This window comes from Cryptomeria japonica, chromosome 5, assembly GCF_030272615.1.
Source record: "Cryptomeria japonica chromosome 5, Sugi_1.0, whole genome shotgun sequence".
Classification (NCBI taxonomy): Eukaryota; Viridiplantae; Streptophyta; class Pinopsida; order Cupressales; family Cupressaceae; genus Cryptomeria; species Cryptomeria japonica.
This window is the reverse complement of record NC_081409.1, coordinates 889,043,977-889,065,196: the sequence shown is the minus strand read 5'-3', so window position 1 is coordinate 889,065,196 and position 21,220 is coordinate 889,043,977. Positions and strand designations below refer to the sequence as shown.

The 21,220-nt window shown below is 34.3% G+C and overlaps 1 protein-coding gene across 2 annotated transcripts; it reads left to right on the top strand.

Annotated features, from left to right (window-relative positions):
• Positions 1 to 15,324: 15,324 nt before the first annotated feature.
• Positions 15,325 to 17,359, top strand: LOC131028020 (uncharacterized). 2 transcript variants are annotated; one of them, XM_057958143.2, is made up of 3 exons: positions 15,397 to 15,713; positions 15,863 to 15,925; positions 16,040 to 17,359. In XM_057958143.2, exons 1-3 carry the CDS (start codon positions 15,587 to 15,589, stop codon positions 17,281 to 17,283), a joined length of 1,434 nt encoding a protein of 477 aa, XP_057814126.2. In that variant the 5' UTR covers positions 15,397 to 15,586; the 3' UTR covers positions 17,284 to 17,359. The 2 variants fall into 2 exon arrangements, with proteins under 2 accessions (XP_057814127.2, XP_057814126.2); XM_057958144.2 differs by lacking the exon at positions 15,863 to 15,925 and having other exon boundaries at positions 15,325 to 15,713.
• Positions 17,360 to 21,220: the final 3,861 nt, after the last annotated feature.

The following is a 21,220-nucleotide window of genomic DNA, read 5'->3' as shown; positions in this document are numbered from 1 at the left end:
ATGGGACTAACAACTTCAGGAGAAGTTTGTCTGGTATGACATGCAGGCATGCCACGACATACAATGGAAATGCGTTGGAGTCCAAGTTGTTAGGAAGCTTGAGGCTTTATTTAGTTGAGTTTTTTCCCTATAGTGGGGGTTCAGAACTTTTCAAAGAAAACAATTAAGTTTCTAAGTAGTAATTTCAGCCTTTGAAGCTGTGACTATGTTTCTAAAGAAGGTCAATCAAATTGTGCCTATGGCCTTTGTGATGCTTCTCTCAGTATGCTTTGATAGTCTTATCTGTGCTTTTTATTAGAATTCTGATAACTTTGGGAATATATATCTAAGACTTCGCCTATTAAACTATGTTTTGCACTTGTTATCTGGTGAATGCATGATAAATATTTCTTTATGTTGCAAGGAAATTTTATTGTATCTTTGTTGTTCTTCTGAATCAGAATTGTAGATGGTTGAATGGGCTCAAAAATCATATGCATTTGGGTTTTTGTATGTTTATGTCTTCTTAAAATATGCTCCGGCGAATTGCCTCGGTAGTTTAGTTTTACTGTCTTAAGAGTTTCCTTCTTTCCCTTTCCTCAAAAAACCAAGGAAGAGTCAGCTTCTCAATCCGGAGGCCATTTAGTGAAACCTGCGCAATTGGTCCCCCATCACTAAATTTCCCATAAGGCTATTTGTTTCCAAGGTAAAATTTAGAGTCAACACTATTGATCTATTTTTTTTATCATTTATCTATTGATGAGAATACAATTTATTATTGTCCTATATTTTGTCTCTCTATTTTGTACTTTTCATTGAGCTCTTGATCTTGTCAAAATATCACACAAAGTATTGCTTCTCACTTAGTTCTAGTCTATTTTGTTGGTCGAGAAAGATGCAGTCTGCAATTGTTGTTTTATCAACAACGACTGATAATCAAGAGGAAATTAATGCTACCACTAAGGCTGTTTGGCTTCACAATATTCTCATTGAGTTTGCTATTATACTCAAAAAGCCTACAGGGCTTCATTCTTTGTGATAATCAGAGTGTTATATAGATCTTAAAAAATCCAATTCGTCACTAGAGGATGAAACAAATTGAGATACATATGCACTACTTTTAGGTGTTGATTTAGGAAGGTGTCATTGATCTTAAGTATTGTTCTACATTGGAGCAAAATATAGACATTTTCACCAAGTCCTTGACCGCAGCAAGTTCCTTCATTTGTGAGTTTTGCTTGGGATGTTATAGGTGTCTACTTTAGGAGGGACTTCTTAGTCCTTCATTTTCTCTCTCTATTTGCGAGGGGGGGGAGGTTTCTTCTCTTGAGTAAATATTTATGTACGTGAGTACCTAACTTGACCTCATTTGTCAGGACCCATCTTTTTACCCACCTAAGCTACACTTAACAGGGGGTGTTAATGTAGGTTTTTTATTTTTTATTTTTTCTTTATGTTAAGGGGTATTTATTTTTCCTACACATATTATTTAAGTTTTCTTAGGTTATTAGAAGTGACTAATATGAGGACATGGGTAGTTGAGTTACACACCCTCTTTCATCTTTATGTGTCACCTTTATAACTCCTTTTTTATTTTTCATGTAAGGAGGTTATGCCACATGTTTTGGCATTTACCAAGTAGGTAAAACCTCCCACTTTTTATGGGGAGTGAGAGTCAATGCACCTCTTGTATGTATATGCTATTATTTTTCTATATAATAAGAACTATACTCTCACCTTCACTAGTTCAGTGATAGCTTGATGAGAGTCTTCTCAAAATTCTCTTCTTTGTCTCTATTTTCTCTCATTTCAGATTTTTCTTCATTTAACTAGTTTTGATCTTTGATCATCTATTGCTTGGAGTTGCATGTGATCTACAACCGATGTCAAATCTTGTCAAGATTCTCACTTCTCACAGAATTTAACATGATGGAGTGTAATGGTGTGAGTGTGTTAACAAAAAATATCATTTAATCCTATTAGATGTCCACAATCCATGACAATAATGTTAAACAACTAGAATATTGATAAGGGGGGGGTGAATCATTATTCCCTGAATCTTAAAACAATCTTATTATTACTTTGCATATTCACTTCAAGTAGAATGCAATAGAAAGGAATGAGTGAGTATATGAACAATAAAAGCAGAGATACCATCCACATCAACATACACAAGAGAACACCAGGATTTTGCATGAAAACTCATTAGGGAAAAAACATGGAGAGGGTTAACTCTCAATATAATATAACGAGTTATATAATATTACAAGTGTTCACTATAAGGCTCATTGCTTGAGGCTCGCCGCCAAAAGGGCTTATTGCCCAAAAGAGAACAAACAAAATGAACTGCTAAAGTTGCATCTTACATATGCATGAAATACAATTCCAAAATTAAGCTTAGTAGACATACTTCTCACACTTCATTTTCTCTTCAACTATCTTCTTCAATCACATCTGATCATTGTGTCATACTTCTGTCTCTATATCTCTATTTCCTATCTCTTCTATATTTTTCTCTATCTCTCTATATCTGTCTATATCTCTCATAAAAGGAATACATCGCATATATATACTTATTCATATATCAAGTCAGTCATACATGCCTTACAAAGGAAATAATTTACATGCTATTACAATATACTTCATGCGTTTCATTAACATAGATCAGCCAAGTATATAACAAAAGTTAATGTCAGCTAGAATACATGTTATCCACAATGATTAACCATGTCCCAAAACCACAAGATAAAAAACAATCAATTAAAGGAATGTAGATGTCTAGACAAACTGTTTTGTCCTGAGGAATAGAGAAACTAACTGACTGAATTGTTGAACCATGTATCTCACCTTCCAGAGATCCAAAACACATACAATATAGAATATAGGTACGTCTAATATTCATGAGTGTACTACCCAAACCACAAACCCATATCTGCAACTGTAGAGCAACACGAAGCAAAACATGATGGACAAAATCACGAAAATACCAGAGCAACAATAAAACAAGACAATATAAGTATGTTGACATCAATTACAACTGGTAGCCAACACAACATTCTCCTTCATCAATGATAAAACTCCAACAAGCTCCCCTTTTTTATTGATGGCAACATGGATTAAAAATTTATTTGCTTCAAAATTTTGCTCTTTCAAAAACTACATTTTTCAAAACATTAATTGTTCTATCATTTCTCCCCCTTTCTGCTTACACTTCAATATTCTCACATCATCATCTCATTATCTCCCCACTTTATATCTCTACATTCTCTCCCCCTTTCTACATTCTCTCCCCCTTTGCCATCAAGGACAAAGGGTATAAAAACAATACCTACACACATCTTCTCTTTAACAACAATGCAGAAAGCAAAAAGTCTCAGTTCCCTTTTTGTGAAAAAATATCCTTGTAGTTTTATTTGAGTTCCAAGAGAAAGTAATTCCAAGAGCTGATAGTGTATGTCAATACCATGCACTAACAATTTCACTACACAAGCAAGTCAATAGCACTAATCAAATCATATAGGATAAGCAATTTCAACTCTGCCTTATCTACATCTTCTAGTAGACAAGTAAAATGATCCATTCTAGTTTCAACAATTTCTTTAATAGTCCAAAACTTCTTGCAAAAATCATCTATTTGTCTCTGCACCGAGGATAATTCCAACTATAACGAGTGAATCTTATTCCTTAATACAACATCCTTATCTTTGATAATATTTAAGGATTCAACTAAACAATTCATCTCAGACTCAAGGGAATCAATCTTTTCTTTGTGATTTGTCGTGGCAGTAGGCCACTTGATACAATACTTCTAAAAAAATGTAACAACACCTTATTGGAATTATGTGTTATTGGGGTTGTCATTGATGCCAAACTTGTTGTTTCAGATAGTTGTTGGTCCATAATTTATGTGGTGTAGAGATATCTTGTTGTGTTGGTGTTGCAGTTGTTCTATTGGTTGTTTCAAAAGTGTCCGGGTCCATAAAGTGTTTCTAATGTTGTTTGATGTTGTTATCTTCTTTGGTTATGATTTTGGCATTATGGATGAGTTAGTTTTGTGGTCTAGAAATATATTTGTGCTCTCTGATAGTTGTGGTATATTTCATAGCATGCTATGATATTCTATGTTAACCTATCTTTGGGTTTGGATATGTTTTGTGGAAGGTTATTTGATATGTTATGGGTCTCATTGTAGCATGTGGAGATCCAGAAGGTGTATTGTGTTTTAGATCAACTTGGTTCAAGATTTGATGATCTATCTTATATATAAAGAATGAATGTGATTGAGTTGAGTATGATGATGAAGATGAGGTGAAAAGAGAAGAAAATATGAGGAAGTATGTGATGTGAAGATAATAAAAAAGTTCATAGCAGATAAGAAGAGTTTTGTTCGAATGTTATATGCGAGTTGTTTGAGACTATGGTAGAGGTATGAGACATAGTGTTGAAAGATGAGGTCTAAGTTGTGTGTGGTAATGTTGGTCGCTTGATGTGGAGTTGAAGGACAACTTCATGATCAGGAGGTACTTCTTTTGAAATTATTTTTGTGTCTTGCCCAGTTGCAGTTACCTAGTTGCAGTTAGCTTTAGGTTTGCAAGTCATCTTTTGTATCTTGCCCCAAGAGAAGTTAGCCTTAGTTTGCAATTCCGGAGTAGTGGGCTCATTCATTGTAATCTAATACATGTAGTGGATATATTTTGTGGGAAATTTCTCACCATGGTTTACCTCTATTTGGGTTTTCCACATAGAAATCTCAGTGTTGATGTGTTGTGTTTGTGTTGTTGATTAATTATTTATGTGATGCATTAATTTTTGTTCAAGATAGATTCACCCCCCCTCTCAATCATGCCTTGGGTTCAACAATTGGTATCAGAGAAAGGTTCCTCTTGAGTAAGCTTAACCGCTTGAGGTTGTTAGGATAACCGGTGAACAACTGAGAGGGGGGGGGGTGAATCAGTTGTTAACAGATTATAACTTTTAATCCACAATATGACCTTAAACAAATCAAGTACCGGTAAAGCACAAACAGATGTCGATAGGAACAGATACCAGTAAACAATACAACTTAATAATTAACTAGATAATCAATGTAAATAAACCATACCACATAACACCACGTTTTGTACGTGGAAAACCCGAAAAGGGAAAAACCACGGTGGGAAGCCTACCCACAGTCAGATGATACTTCTGCAGAAAGTATGTGTTACAAGAGGGGCCTGCACTTGCAGGAAGGCATACTTCCTAAAGCGTACTGCTCATTACAAAAGAGTCTCACTGACTACAGAGAGGCTACAACTATCTCAAGATAAACAGACAACAATCCAATAGAGTGAACTGTTGGAAATAGCATCTACCATGCTTGATTACAGTCTTGGTTAACCTCAATGTCAGAGGACTAATTCCTCTTCTGAATCCAATTTGATCACCAATGATCGATCAGCTCCTCTACGTGAATGATATTACAATATTCGCACATTACATTCCTTGACCATGACCTTTCCAATAACCATGATACTTTGCAAATAGTTTCTATCTCTTACTTATACAAACCCTAAGGCCTAAACCGATTAGGTTAGCCACCTAAAAGATATAACAATAAGATCATTACATCATTCCATATTACAATGATATGCCATGTCGGCTTAAGACCAAAACAATAATAACAAATCTATAAATCATCTCAAATCATCCTGGTAATGTGTAGAGTACATGTTAGCATGATACCAGTCCATAACCTAGATAGGTACAGACCTATTCTAGCTCCACCACACCAAAAAAATGTCTTCAAGCAGTTGTAGTACAATCAAAGAACATCTTCAGCATCCTGAAATCCTTGAAGAAGCTGCACCAACACCAATTGTGCATCCTGTCATGATTCCTCAATGAAAGCTCTGCTAGTAAAGCCTTAAACCAGTGCCGGTAAGGGTTTACAAGAGTATATGATAAAATCCAATTACCAAGCCAATACCAACTGACCAAAACATGCTCATGGAGCATATAACACATGAAATCCAATATACTTCACAGATCCAAACATGTCGAAAGTGTCAACAGATAATCTCTTATGCCGATAACACTAGATCTTTTACTGGTAACTTGTCTGTCGGTAACCATCCATAATAGCTAGTGTTGACATCAATGACAAAACATCAATGCAACACATAATCATTTCATCCATAATGCCAACAGAGGTATATCAGGTATGGCGTAGGACGTGCATTGCAAGGTTTCGATCTTTGATGGTACAAACTTTCCATATTGGAAGGAGATAATGGAATCGGATTTGGAGACATTGAAGAATGGAATATAAGAGATCATTCGGAATGGATATACACCCCTGTAGGGTGTCTTTATACTCTGGTTGAGATAAAGTTGAAGGAGACTAATGTGAAAGCTAGAGCTATAATTTTTAGTTGCATAAGTGATTCAGTGTTTAGAAAAGTAAAAGGATTGAAAGAAGCTAAAGCGGTGTGGAACAAGTTGTGTATGGCATTTGAAGGAGATCTGAAGACAAAATAGAAGAGACTAATGAATCTAAAGAAAAAGTGTGAATATTTGAGAATGCTTGAAGATGAAGGTGTTGAGAACTATATTCATAGAGTGATTGATCTTGTTGATGGTATTAGAGTTGTCGATGGACATTTGGATGAATATGATGTTGTTCAGAAGATTTTACTAACCTTACCAAAATCCTACAAAGCAATAAGGTGTGTCATACAAAAAAGCAATGGTTTAAGCAATTATACTATTGATCAGCTTATCAATACCTTAGCAACCTTTAAAATTTTAGAAATGGAGGAAGAGAAAAGAGAAAAGAAAGAAGCAGTGTTTAATATTTCAAGACATGATGATCTATAATGCAGTGGAGACTTAGATGAAGCTGAAGCAAACTTTGTGAGAAGACTGCAGCGAGGCACTGGAAAATACAAAGGTAAGTTAGCTCTAAAATATTTTTCTTGTGGTAGAATTGGATATTATGCTTCTCACTACACTTGCAAGGAAGTTTATAAGAGACCAGATGATGATAAGAAGAGAAATAAAACTAGGAAACACAACTTTAACAGAAGAGAGAATAAGGGCTTATGTTCTAAAGAGGAACATACATCTGAAGATGAAATTGATAATGATTCAAATGAAGAATCCTTGCTATTAGTAATAGAAGAAAATAAGAAAGCTTCAGAGAAATTGAAAGAGGAAAAGACAATCAAGACTGCATTACATTCTACGATAGAACCAAATACATGAATTATTGACTTTGGATGTTCAAACCATATGACTAGTGATAAAGATAGGTTTATTAATCTCACAAGATATGATACTGGATAAGTGAAATTTGTTGGAGAAGATGGAGCGGCTATTCGAGGTATTAGAAGTGTTTTTATTGATAGTAAGCATAAAATTAATGATGTTTATTATATTGAAGGATTAAGACATAGTTTGTTAAGTGTTAGTCAAATTTGTAGAAATGGTTATATATATTTTTGTTTAATAGCACCAGATGTGTGATTAGAAAGGAGAAAACTTGTAAAAGCATTGCAGAAGGAATTATAACAAATGGCAATGTGTACTACATCAAAGATAAAAAGGAAAGAAAATATTTTCTAGCACAAAAGGTGGAGATTCTTCTAGGGTAAAAGCACAAACCTGTGTCACACTTTTATTAAGGAACCAACCAACACAACTAAAATTGTTTAACTTCAACCACATAAAAGTGACATTTCTAAATTGAATATTGAAATGATGTAAACTGATCAAATGTAAAAATATTAATGAAATTTAGGTCTGTTATTTTTTAAATTTTTTTGAAAAAAAATTGATATTTTTTTTATAAAAGACAAATTTTTCATTGCTAAAAAATTAGGGGTTCTAGTTGGCGTCACCAAAAAAAAAGAATAACGAACTTTTTTTTTTCAAATAGAGAACATATATATGCAATGTTAAAAAAAAAAAAAAAAAAATTTGATGTATATTTTTCTCGTTATAATATTTTGAAGTCCAACATAGCTAAATTTGACAGTTTTCATTCAGCATCACCTTTTGACTACTAAGTTTATCATTAACAAAAAAAAAGCCCCTTTTCAAGAAGATTCGCTCATCTAGTGAAAAATATTTTTTTTAATTTTTTCTAATATCATTTAAATATTTTTTTTAATTTCTAATCAGGCTCTTTTTTAACTTTAAAAAGATACTCGCAATGTTTAATTAATTAAAAATATTAAAATTAATCAAAATACTTAAAAAATTATATGTCTAGGTTCATGACTTTGAGCTCTACAAAAGGGTATTTTTCAATTTTTGTAAAAAAAAATATTTCGCTTGAAGAAAAATTGAGCAAAAGTGAAAAGTTTCAGAAATATAGAGTTTTTCACCTTTTTTATGTCACATCACATGACACATGGGCTAGTCCGGCTAGACTAACCTTAGTTTTAACAATAAAAAAAAAAATTGAATTTTTTTCTAATGGAAGCATTTGAATTAAGGGAGTCCGGTCGAACTCAGTCCGATCGAACTTAGTCCAGTCGGACTTCCAACGCCATTTTAACGCCACACAGGTGCCACGTGGCCTGGGGGTAGTCCGGCCAGACAACCCTCAATTGGCCCAAAGTGTGACATAACTTCATGCTTTTGACCTCTAGCAATTACAAAGAAGATAAGTGATCCAGAAGAAAGCAAGGAGAAGGAACCAAATGATGAAAAAGAAGAAGACAAAGACTCAACAAAAGTTCTTGCTAAGTATGTTCAGAAGCATCATTCAGAAAATCAATAATTGGAGACAAGACAAAAGGTGTTCAGACAAGAAGCAATATTGCATAAGCTCAAGAACACGTCAATTACTGTTTTCTATCAATGACAGAGTTGAAGACTTATGAGGAAGTAAGTAAAGATGAGAGCTGGGTAAAAACAATGGAAGAAGAACTAAATCAAATACAAAAAAAAACAAGACTTGGGAGTTGGTACCTAGATTGATGGACAAGGAAATGAATGGGTGTTCAAGAACAAGCTAAATGAGAAAGGACAAGTTGCAAGGAATAAAGAAAGACTGGTATGTAAAGGATATTCTCAGGTGGAAGGCCTAGACTTTGAAGAAATTTTTGGTCTGGTAGCAAGGATGGAAGCTATACATATGTTTCTTACATTTTTTGCTTACAAGAACTTTAGAGTTTATCAAATGGATGTCAAGACAACATTTTCAAATGGAGATCTAGAAGAAGAGGTATACATTGAGCAACCATATGGGTTCAGACTGACAGAAAATTTGGATATGGTGTGCAAACTAAAGAAAGCATTGTATGGACTCAAATAGGCACCCAAGGCCTAGAATGCAAGATTAGATAGGTATTTGCTACTAATTTCAAGAAATGTATAGTAGATAATAATCTTTACTTCAAGATTGATGGAGATAAGTTATTGATTGTTATAGTTTATGTTGATGACATTATATTCAAAGGAAATGGTAGCTTATGTGAAGAGTTTACTAAAGAGATGCATAACGAATTTGAAGTGTCAATGACTGGTGAGTTGTCTTTCTTTCTTGGATTACAAGTTATTCAATCTGAAAGTGTAATTTTTATCGCACAAAGTAAGTATGTGAAAGAGATGTTGAAGAAATCTGGTTTTGATAATTGTAAACTGATTACAAATCGTTTAACCATTGGATGCAAGCTAAGTAAGGATGATGAGTCTCCAAAGGTTGATCAAGAGAAGTACAAATCGATGATTGGTGGATTGTTGTATTTGACTACGCCCAGACCAGATATCATGTAGGCTATGTGTTTGATGGCTAGGTTTCAGGAAAATCCGAAGGTGAGACACGAGTAAGTTGTGAAACATTTTCAAATATTTGAAAGTTACTACATGGATTTTGGACTTTGGTACAAAAAGGGTGGAGATTTCATGTTAAAAGCTTACACTGATGCAGATTGGGTTAGAAGTGTTGATGAATAGAAGATTACTAGTGGTGGTGCTTTCTTTTTAGGAGACAGATTGGTCTCTTGGTTCCATAAGAAATAGGTTTTAGTTTCCCTATCTACTTGTTGAAGCAAAGTATATTGCAGCAGCATCGTGTTGTACTTAGGTAATGTGGATGAGACGAAGTCTTAAAGATATCAGGGTAACATATGATGAAACGATCACTTTTATGTGTGACAATACAAGTGCAATAAATATTTTAAATAATCCAATTATAAATTAAAAAACAAAACACATTTCAATCAAATATCACTACTTGAGGGAGAAGGTTGTTGAGAAGGAAGTTCAATTGGAATACATTTCTACAAAGGAACAGGTAGCAGATATTTTCATTAAGGCACTGAAAAATGATACATTTGATTATCTTAAGGAGAAGCTTGGAGTTATTGCCCCTCCTTCTAGTTAGTTGTGCATTATGGAGGTGCATCTTTCCAAGGGGAGCTTTCATGCCTATTTCTTTTCTTGGATTGATGTTGTGGCTACTCTCAGGGGGGGAAATGGAGTGTGTAGTTTTGTTGTGGCCTTTGTCCTTGATGGCAAAGGGGGAGATATTGAGCAGTTTTAGAAGAGATTGAATGATTTTGGGAGAGATAGTTGTTTGGGAGAGATAGAGCAGTATTAACAATGTTTCTAATAGAGCAGTGCAGATTGGTCAAGTGTTGGTCAATTGTTGGTTGAGTGTTGTGTTTAGTCAATTGTTTCCATCAATGACAAATGGGGATATTGTTGGAAGTATGTGTTGTTGTGGTTGTCATTGATGTCAAACTTGTTCCAGATAGTTGTTGGTTTGGAATGTCTATGGTGCATAGATATCTTGTTATGTTGGTGTTGCAATTGTTCTATTGGTTGTTCCGGAAGTGTTCATGTTCGAAAAGTGTTGTTGATGTTGTTATCTTCTTTAGTTATGATTTTGGCATTATGGATGAGCTAGTTTTGTGGTTTAGAAATATCTTTGTGCTCTCCGGAAGTTGTGGTATATTTCATAGCAAGTTATGATATTCTATGTTAAACCTATCTTTGGGTCTGGATATGTTTTGTGGAGGGTTATTTGATATGTTATGGGTCTCACCATAGCGTGTGGAGATCTAGGTAAGACTAATATGAATTGGATAGGTTTTTTTTACTATTAATTATCTATATGGATATGTTGTGTGTTGGGATGTTGAAGTTTTTGTTTCGATGATTGTGGATCAGTGGATTGATCTTTGGAAGATGTGTTTTGGTCCCCTATTTCTCCTAGGGTGGATCCATGTGCATATTTTTGGTCTGGACTTGGTGTATTGTGTTTCAGGCCGACTTGGATCAACTTTTGATGGTCTATCTCAGTGTATATAAAGAATGAATGTGACTGAGTTGAGTGTGATGATAAAGATGAGGTGAAAAGAGATGAGGATGAGAGGAAGTATGTGATGTGAAGACAATCAGTGAAATTTAGAGCAGAGAAGAAGAGTTGTCTTTGAATGATATGCAAGTTGTTCGAGACTATGGCAAAGGTATGAGACTGATTGTTGACCGATGATGTAGAGTTGTGTGTGTTGATGTTATTTGCTTAATGTAGAGTTCGAGGACAACTTCATGATTAGGAGATCCTTCTTTTCAAATTATTTTTGTATCTTGCCCTGTTGCAATTAACTTCAGGTTTGCAAGTCCTCTTTTATATCTTGTCCAAGAGCATTTAATACATAATTAAATAAAAATAATACTATTTATAGTTTACTAGAATTTAAATATAAATAAAATATATATAAAATTATAATTAATATCATACAATATTAACAATAATGGAAAGATAAACTCATTATGATTAATAAATAAAAGGTAAAGTCTTAATCAAAACATGGATGAGAGTAGTCAGCAAACCCACAAGCCTAACAAATACAATATAAAAAATATAAATATATAATTTTATAATATAACAATATTTTAACACTTTATTTTTTATTCAAGAAGGTAACATTGTAATAGTGATGATAGTGACATACCTAACTAGTTATTCTAAGACTATTTAAAAAATATGTTAAACAATTTAAATAATAAACCTAAAATGTTATTTGTATTAGAAATTTAAAAAATTCTAAGCAATAATTTAGTTCGTTCATAAAATAATATATTTATTTAATTTTTAACTAATAATTTTAATGTTAATTATATTTATCTTTAAATTGAGAATATTAATATAAAAAATATATAATATAATTTAAAATTGTACAAATTTTTATTATAATGTAAAATATATATTAAAAATAATTTTAATACTAGCTTGTTAATGGGTCTTCGGGGGTTGATCCTTCTCCTCCTACAGAGAAGGTTAAATGGGAACCACCAAGCAAACAGTGGATAAAGATTAATTTCGATGGTGCATCAAAAGGATATCTGAGAATCTCAGGTATTGGGGTGGTGGCGAGGGATGATAATGGATTTATCATTTTCAAAGGAGCTCAGCGATTGTCGAATGACACTAAAAATGAAGCAAAGGTCCAGGCGGCCTTTCTAGCAACAAAACTAGCCTTAAATATGAAAGTCCAACGGTTGCACCTAGAAGGGGATTCTCATATAGTTATTAATGCAATAGCTAAAGGCAACACGCCATGCTGGAAGATAAACTGTTGGGTGGCAATGATCTGAGAGAAGCTCAACACATTTATGGAGTTTCGTGTCTCGCACATAAGGAGGGGAGCAAATGCAGTGGCAAACTTGCTATCTAACATTGGAAGTGAATTGGATATTCGTGCGGCCAAATGGTGGAAAGGTGATGGCCGCATGTGGAAATGGAATTAATTGAAGCCTTTTAGAAATTTGCAGTCTTCAACATGAAAACGAGAGCAAAATATGGCAAGTACATATGCCAAGATGGCGCCTGCTCTTTGAAGAAGGGAATTCTCTATGGCAGGTCACACGCTCGGAGCGGGTGGAGGATGGCAGTAAATCCTGCGTATGATCTCATGGCATCAATGCCTTATCTTTGGCACTCATTATCCAACCTATATGACGGAGGAGAATTCATTACTCTTCGAGTTGCGTACCAGGGTTTGTTTGAAGTATAATCAATTGTATTTTGTAGCATTGTTGACATTGCATTGCAAGAATTGCTGCTTCAAAATTGCAGGTGACTATGGAAGCTAATTTCACTCTGCGAACGAACAAGAAGATGGCGCCTTTTTTGGGCAAGGTATCAGAAAAGCGGATGCAGGGACTCTTCTGATTTAAAGGAGAGAAGCTATGGGCGACGACTCATCTCATGTTGGTTGAGGAGGTAGCTTATGTCCACCACCGATATCGAACTAACATGGAGGTGTACTCATTGCTTCTGGCGTGGACCTATGAGTTTGAGCCGGAGGTGGAGAAGGTAAAAGTAACATTGACCAAACTGATCAATGGGGATTTTTTGATAAACCTCGATTCAATCCTGGAATGGGTGGTACCTCGAGTTGGCATTCGTATTAAGGAAGGGGATGACCAGGAAGAATTGCTTCCTTTTGTTCGTAGATTGGAGGATGAAATCAAAGAGCAATGTCGAGAACGTGCCCGTGTGGGTTGGGAAACGATGAAGCTCTATGTGAAATTAACCAAAGTAGATGAAGTTTTAAATGCTCTACATGTGGTGGCAAGGATGGAAGTTGGCAGGGACCTGAGAGACAGGTTCGAAGAAGGACGGACCATTCAGCTACTGGCAAGTTTGGAGGGTGACCCGGACTTTTGATGCCTGGACTACATCCCAAGGATGAAAGGTGAAGCGGCAAAGGGGAAAGCGCCAACCACTGAAGAGGGAAGAGAGAAGGCAGCCGAGGATGATAGTGAGTGATTGGCTTGTTGGCCAGTGTTTTACATATGCTCTTACATGTTTTCAACTGTTAGTTTTTGCTCTAAAACTTTAATTATTTCTGGAACATTTGGTTTGGCGAACCGGCAAAGATCTAGTTTTTTGCTTTTAGATATCATAAGCTGTAGGGTTGGGTAGCTCATAAGATATGACTGTGGGTGATATGGGGTTGATGTTTACTGCATTCATGCATTGTGGAAGACTGCAAATTTTGTATATTTAAATTTCTACATTAATACAATGAAAAATATTTACCGAAAAAAAAAAATTAATACCAATAAAATATAATATAATTAAAAATGTATAAATTTTATTAAAGTTCATCCAATAAAAAAATTATTAAACAAGGTATATTTCAACTTTGTCAAAAGTTAGGCACAAAACTCATTAGAATAGTATATATTGTGATTGCAACTTTAAAAAAGCTACTCAAACAAAGATTAAAAAGTGCAATAGTAATGACGTACTTTCTAATTTATTGATAAATAGAAATGAATTTTATAAATTTTAAATAAGAAATTAGAAACAAAACAATGGAGGAGAGAGATTTGTCACCACTAAATGATAAAACTTAAATTTAAAGGATATGATAATTTTGAAGCATATCCACAATCTTCAATTTATCAAATCTTATAATTTTGTTTGTTTTTATATTTTATATATAATTTTATAAATATAATATTATAGATAGATTATTGGTTAAAATTTAAAAAAAATTATAAGTAAATATAATATAATATTTTAATTTATAATATTTGTTAAAGATTTTTAAATATAGATTTTAAATAAATTTTTTTGTTTTATAATATTTTAAATAGTATCTTAAATATTTGTTAATATCAATATAGAGATTTATTTTTAATTTAATAGTAATCTAAAATTTTTGGTTTATTAATTAAAGATTATAATATTTTTTATTTTAAAATATTTTAAATATTAGACCATAATTATGTTTTAATATCAATTTAGAAACTTATTTTTGAAATCATCCAATTTTCATATGAATATAGAAACTATTTATAATTTAATAGTAAATATAAGATTTTTGTTTTGTATGCATTTTTTTCTTTGTCATTTTATCATATTTATTAAAGAAATACATACCAATTTACAATATTTAATGTCAATTTATAAAATTAATATTGATCTCCTCACAATTTGATTAATTCTATCTTCCTCAAATAATTGATGCATATTGTCAACCTTAAACCCATTTTCGTAGTGGAAAAACGTCTTCAACATAATTAAAATTAACACTTAATTACGACTTTTAAAAAACACTTATTTGAAAGTTAACACGTAATTGTAACTTTTTTAAAAACACTTAATTAAAGTTTAACACTCTCTGAAAAAAAACAATTAAAAGAAAATATAAAATAATGATCGGAGAGCAAAAGACTTATGTCATCTTATCGTGAATTATTTAATAAGATAATAAAAAGTAAAATATGAAAGAAACAAAGAGTATCAGTTTTATTTGAATAATATCTTACTTTTTATTACTTTACAGATAAATTAAAAGATTCTAATCAAAAGTAAAGTATTGATATATCAGGGGACTCGATCACACGTCATCAGTGACCCGAATATCAATATCAAAACCCTAATATCGCATAAAAGATTGTGTGCTTCAAATTTAAGCCTTCCAAATTCATTCACCTTTCCAATTTCAATGGTGGGGGCTAGAAATGCAAAGCATCACTTTTTCTTCTGCTGACATTAAAATGAAAGCACATCTTTTTAGAAGCATCGTACCTTAATCGCTAAGTTTTCTTGTGATATAAATCGGACGAACTCACATCCTCAAATTCAAGGCCACGCATGCTTGCTGCCGAATGCCGATGGAAACAAATCATGGGGTGCTCAAAAAAGATGAAAAGCAAAGACCCACAAAGTCAATTTTCAGAGGAGCTACAGTTGCACTGTACAACTACAAGCAACAATTTTGGTACAATTTCTCTTTCTTTATCAAAACTTTTTATTTTGTTTTCTTTTTAGGTTTTGATTTATTTCAGTGCAATCAGAGCACAGTAAACACCCATCCATTTTTTTGCAAGTATCTTCCTTTTTGTGTACTTCTTTATTTGTTCATGGTAGGAGAGCACTTGGGTTCAATTTTTCAACAGTGGCAGCACTTGGGTTTCTTTTTCAACAGTAACAGTATGTGGATTTGATATCAGCAATTCTAGGGTTAATCAAGAAAATGTCAATTTCTTCTAATTAGCTTTTCAGAGGCATGTATTGAACCATGAATTGTATTGTATTGGATTGCAGATCTAATCCCTGTATTGCCCAATGATATTACACTGGGCCCGATAATGGCTTACATGCCCTGGCATATGAAACCGCTGTTGATGACCTTGAATAAAACATGGGCATATGCTCTCAACAATCCCCAATGTGCAATTCCGCACTACAAACCCAACGCCCTTAAAAATTCAGTCATTTTCTATGCCCATACCCAAATTGACAATGACAATACCCTTTTTCTGTTCATATATCAAAGGGGTATTCTTAGAAAGCTTCCTCCTCCACCTCACATTTCTGCTGAATCATACAAATTCACCAGGTTTTTTGTCACAGACCAATGTGTATATGCTTTGACTCCCTGTTCAGCACAAGACAAGGACATGTACAATGTTGAGATGCTTGATTTAGGGGGAGGAATAACCAGGTGGCAAACCCTACCTCAGTTACCAGATATAGGAGATTGTATTTATATTACGAGCATGCTTAATGAGGATGGAAACAGTACACATGACTATATATGGATTTGTAGCGATAGTATTAGAGGGATTACGGAGGAATGTATATATTTGTCCATGGGTCATAGAGTTATTATGGATGATGCAGATGATTGGTCTGCCTGGGAGCTGCATAAAATAACAGACAAGGGTCAATCTAGGAGCATACCTCCTCCTCCTGCTCCACCCATAGAAAAATTTGAAAATCATCCTCCTGAATACCTTGACATATATAGCACAGATGAGTTGAGGCCAAGGCATCTGTACAAGCTGTTTACAGTGACTGAATATGGCTTACACCTCAACCATCAAGGTCTCTTTGAGCCTACAATTGAGCCTGGATATCTTTTCTTATTTAAAGATGACTACTACCAAGGAGCCATAACTGGATTACACAGTGTCCGGAAGGAGGTTGATAGTGATGGAAGTATGAAGTTGATCTCGTACAGAAAGGACCTTCAAAATGCAGAGGTGCTTGCGGGGGATGAGCTGAATGAATTCTATGACTCTTGGAGGAATTTTCTTTCCAATTGGAGACGCTTTTTACCTGAGAATATAAGTGCTGTGAAATTTACATCAGATTTGTCACAGAAGATGGATGAATGGCAGAAGCAATTTAGCTTGCCTTCAAGCAAGGGAGATGGTCTAGTGCTGAATGAGACGTCTACAGTAAAAGTTGTACAACAAGGCACCATATACATCTATGCTTATATTGCAACTAAATGTACTAATAATATGTATTTTCAGGGTGATGAACAACTATTGTTTTCTTAACAATATAGTACTCTGCTCAAAGAGCATTCTAAAATCTAACCACATATTCAATGAAAGTATCAATTTCTCTCAACAATTCTCTGTCCCAAAAATATTTGATCAATATAAAAATGTCAATAAAGAGGTTATACGATGATTCTTAAACCTTTATTGCCTTGAAAACTAGAAAGGGATAAAAAATTTCAATGAGCGCCATAAGATTTTTGGCATCATTAATGATCTTTATTCTTATATTGTTCTGCTTTTTGCTGGTTTGGGAATATTGTTCATTACTGTCATTTTATGGGACCGCTTATAATAGGCCTTGCTTAATATTCATCATTTGCAAGAGTCTGGCATTTTTTTTTCAATTATAAATAAGCCCACCATTTACCACTTTTGCATGTGAATGAGGTAATAGGTGGACTGGTAAGTGATCGCTCAAAGCAGGTACTGGGTTTAAATTCCAAGCTTTTGCCACTTAAAAAATAAAAATTTGTCGACATTAAGCACTGGAATAACTTGGCTCTCAACTTTTAGAAGAATGTCGACACAGCAGGCCACCATCTGGCCATAATGTGGAGTAATTGACATGATGATGACCTAGGTTCAAACCTTGCTGCTTTTGCTTCCTGCCTGTGCAATTGCCTGTGGGCGGAGTGTAAGTTTTGATGATGCAGGGTCAGTAAGTTCCTAATTTTAGCGACCCAAAAAGAATTGTCAGAAGATTCTAAGCTTTGACAGAGCTTGGTCGCCACAACAATACATCCACGTTAGGAATTTTCTGATGCCACTGGGTTATTAATTCAAATAAATTCAATTTACTCGCACTCTTAAAAAACTTCTAGATAAAACTTCATTCAAACAACAATTGATAATTAAATAATAAGTTTTTTTAATTAGATTAAACAACAGTCTCAGTGGTCTTATTACTTTTTGAATCGGCATTTCATTGCACTACATGATCCTCCATCAAGATAAAACTTAAAATTATGTTTAGAAAAAATGCAAGATTTAATAGCTAGTATGAATATAAGAAAGATTAGCAAAAGCAAGGAAAGACCAGAAAGGCCAGTCCCATTAAAGTAATTATTGTATGTAATGATCATTTATGTAATTTAATTAGTTTTAGAAACTTTCCATTTGCTTCAGATCACAATTGTTTCTTTTATAGAAATATTGTTTGTAAATTGTTATTTAAGGAGCTTTGATCTCCTTTGTTAATCATTGAATACCATACAATTTTATGGTATTAGAGCTGGTTTTATTTTTTGGTGAATTTTTTATTCAAATCTTGTGCAAATTTTTGTAACTTGTGCATTTTTCCGAAGTGTGAAATTGTGACTTGTTTTGGTTCTCTAAAAATCGTGTCGCTCTTTTGAAGGTTGCGGGTTTGTGTTAAGATTTGTTGCAAATCCACGACAGTATTTTTTGTGCTATGTGTGAGTTCATCTACAACCTACGACACGTGAGGGTTTCCTCTTTCATGACGACCCTATTTTATTCCTACACGATTGCTGCTCTCAATCCTTGGGTTTATTGTTTTTGTGTGGGGGTTTTCAAGAAGATATTAGGTCAGCTGGACACAACCAAGGAGGCTTCTTTTTTTTTTGGTGCCGAATCTCAAAGAGCAATGTTTTTGAAGATGCTTTGTCAAACCTAGTCTTTTTTATTCTTGCAGATTGGATAATATTGAGTTTTTTCCGATTTTTTTTAAAATCGAAGTGTTTTTTCAAATTCTCTTGCAAATTTGCCACCTCGGGCTCTATGCTAGCAATTATTCTCACATTTTTAATTGCTCGAGATTTGTGCCATCTACACACTGAAGGGTTGATTGATTTTGACCAAAAAAAAAAGATTTTTTCAAAGTTCGTTGTTGACCTTGTTTTTCATGCATTGGAAAACGAGAGGGTTGGCATTGTTGACCAACACCATGTTGGGAGGTACTGAACGCTTCAATGGCAAGAATTACAACACAGTTGAAATCAATGAACACTGAGAGGGGGGGAGGGGAGGGGGTGAATCAATGTTCTGCAATTTTTAACCTTGTTAACTTGTCATTTTAACCACTTAATGCAAATGAACAAAAAAAAGATGCAAAAACATAAAACAATCAACAACACCATAACACCAGGATTTTTACATGGAAACCCGGTTAAGGGAAAAACCACGGTGGGATTGAAACCCATAAAATTAATATACTCTGTTAGAAGTATAGAATATTAATATACTTTGTTAGAAGTATAGAAATATTATATAAGAGGAATGCACATGTGAAGCAGTCACTGGTGTGGAGGGACCTCAAGGAGATCAGTCCTGGCCGGTCAGCAAGAGTAAACACAACGGAAACACACGGATATGATGGAGGAAATGTAGAACAGATAGTTTTATTGCATGAAATTTGATTACATCCAATCGGTAGGAACCGACTTACAACATACTGGCACACATGCCTGGTAGAATAGGTCACAACCGGAACCTTGAATTGAAAGGTCTATCTTCTAGGCACAGTCTATTTATTTGATACTCTGATTGATTCTAATTGATTACATTCTAAAGCATGATTATATATATATATATATATATATATATATATAGATCCATAGGATCGAATCGACCCAAAAGGGATCAAAATGCGAAGAACAAGACCTAACGTGCAAAATGAACAAGGTCGGCCTCCGCCAAGAGATTCCTCCGAAAAATCCAAAGGATGAAACGTAGAAGGTCGGCCACACGCCAAGAAACATTGAGATCAACGTTCAAGGCTCCACAAGCTTCAAAATGGGTTTCGGTAGATCACTAAAATAGGCCTCAGGCAACCGGTAACAAAGGAATAATCGGTAACAAGAAATTGTCATGGAAACTGGTAGCGATATCTTGTCGGAAAGTGATCCAAATGAGATGCGGTTTGAAAGCAAGAAAGATGATCAAGTCTTCAAGTAGAATCCAACTCCACAGGATCCAGTGAGCCAAAACCGGGACATACAGAAATAAAACTGAAACTGCAAACAGAAAACAAAACAAAAAGAAAATGTTTTTGGTTGATGCAAGATTGTTGTGAACTGGGATGCTCCTGCATCAAACATCTGAGGTTAGTGAAAAAGTGAGCCTCTCACTTTGTTAGGGTAAGAGGGAAACCAAGACGGTCTACCTTTGCCTGAGAAATCCAAGATGAATCTTCAACTGGTTTGCTCTTCCACTTAACAAGATATTCTTTGTACTGACTGTTCTGGGTATTATGCCCAATCCTATTGTCCTAAATCTCTTCAATCTGATCTAGTTCCTTCCGGGGCAATTGTTTCTCCAAGTCTGCAATATTGTCCTTATTGAATTCTGGTTCATGGTACTCATGAAGATCTACAATGTTGAATATAGGTGAAATACTTAGACTATCTGGTAGCTCCACTTCATATGCATTTCTAGAACTGAACTTTCTCAAAATCTTACAGGGTCCAATCTTCTTCATCTGCAACTTATTCTAAGTTCCAATCGGGAATCTCTCCTTCCTCAAATATACTATCACTTCATCGCCAACTTCAAATTCCTTGTATCTCCTCTTCTCATCTGCCTTCTCCTTATATTTGCTATTCATGTCTTCCAAATGTTGTTTAACCTGAATGTGCAATGTTGCCATATGATCTGCAAAATCTTCTGCTTCTGAACTCTTCCGGTCTTCATTGCTAATGTCTCTCAATTATGATATTCCTCTAGGATGCACTTTGGTAACAATCTGAAAAGGTGTTTTTTCGTTACTTCTATTCACTAAATTGTTATAGGCAAACTTTGCTTGTGCAAGGATCAAATCCCAACTTCCGGTTTTATCTCCCACTAAACATCTCAACAAGTTTCCCAAGCTCCGGTTAACAACTTTTGTCTGTCCATCAGTCTGTGGGTGAAAAGTAGAACTGAACTTCAAATTTGTCTTCATCTTCTTCCAAAGTGTTCTCCAAAAATAGCC

Bases quoted from the DNA above. Each gene is read 5' to 3' on its own strand.
- LOC131028020 (XM_057958143.2), top strand. From the start codon at position 15,587: ATGCTTGCTGCCGAATGCCGATGGAAACAAATCATGGGGTGCTCAAAA. The intron at 15,714-15,862 runs GTACAATTTCTC...TGTTCATGGTAG, and splicing joins AACTACAAGCAACAATTTTG to GAGAGCACTTGGGTTCAATT. The intron at 15,926-16,039 runs GTATGTGGATTT...ATTGGATTGCAG, and splicing joins TTTCTTTTTCAACAGTAACA to ATCTAATCCCTGTATTGCCC.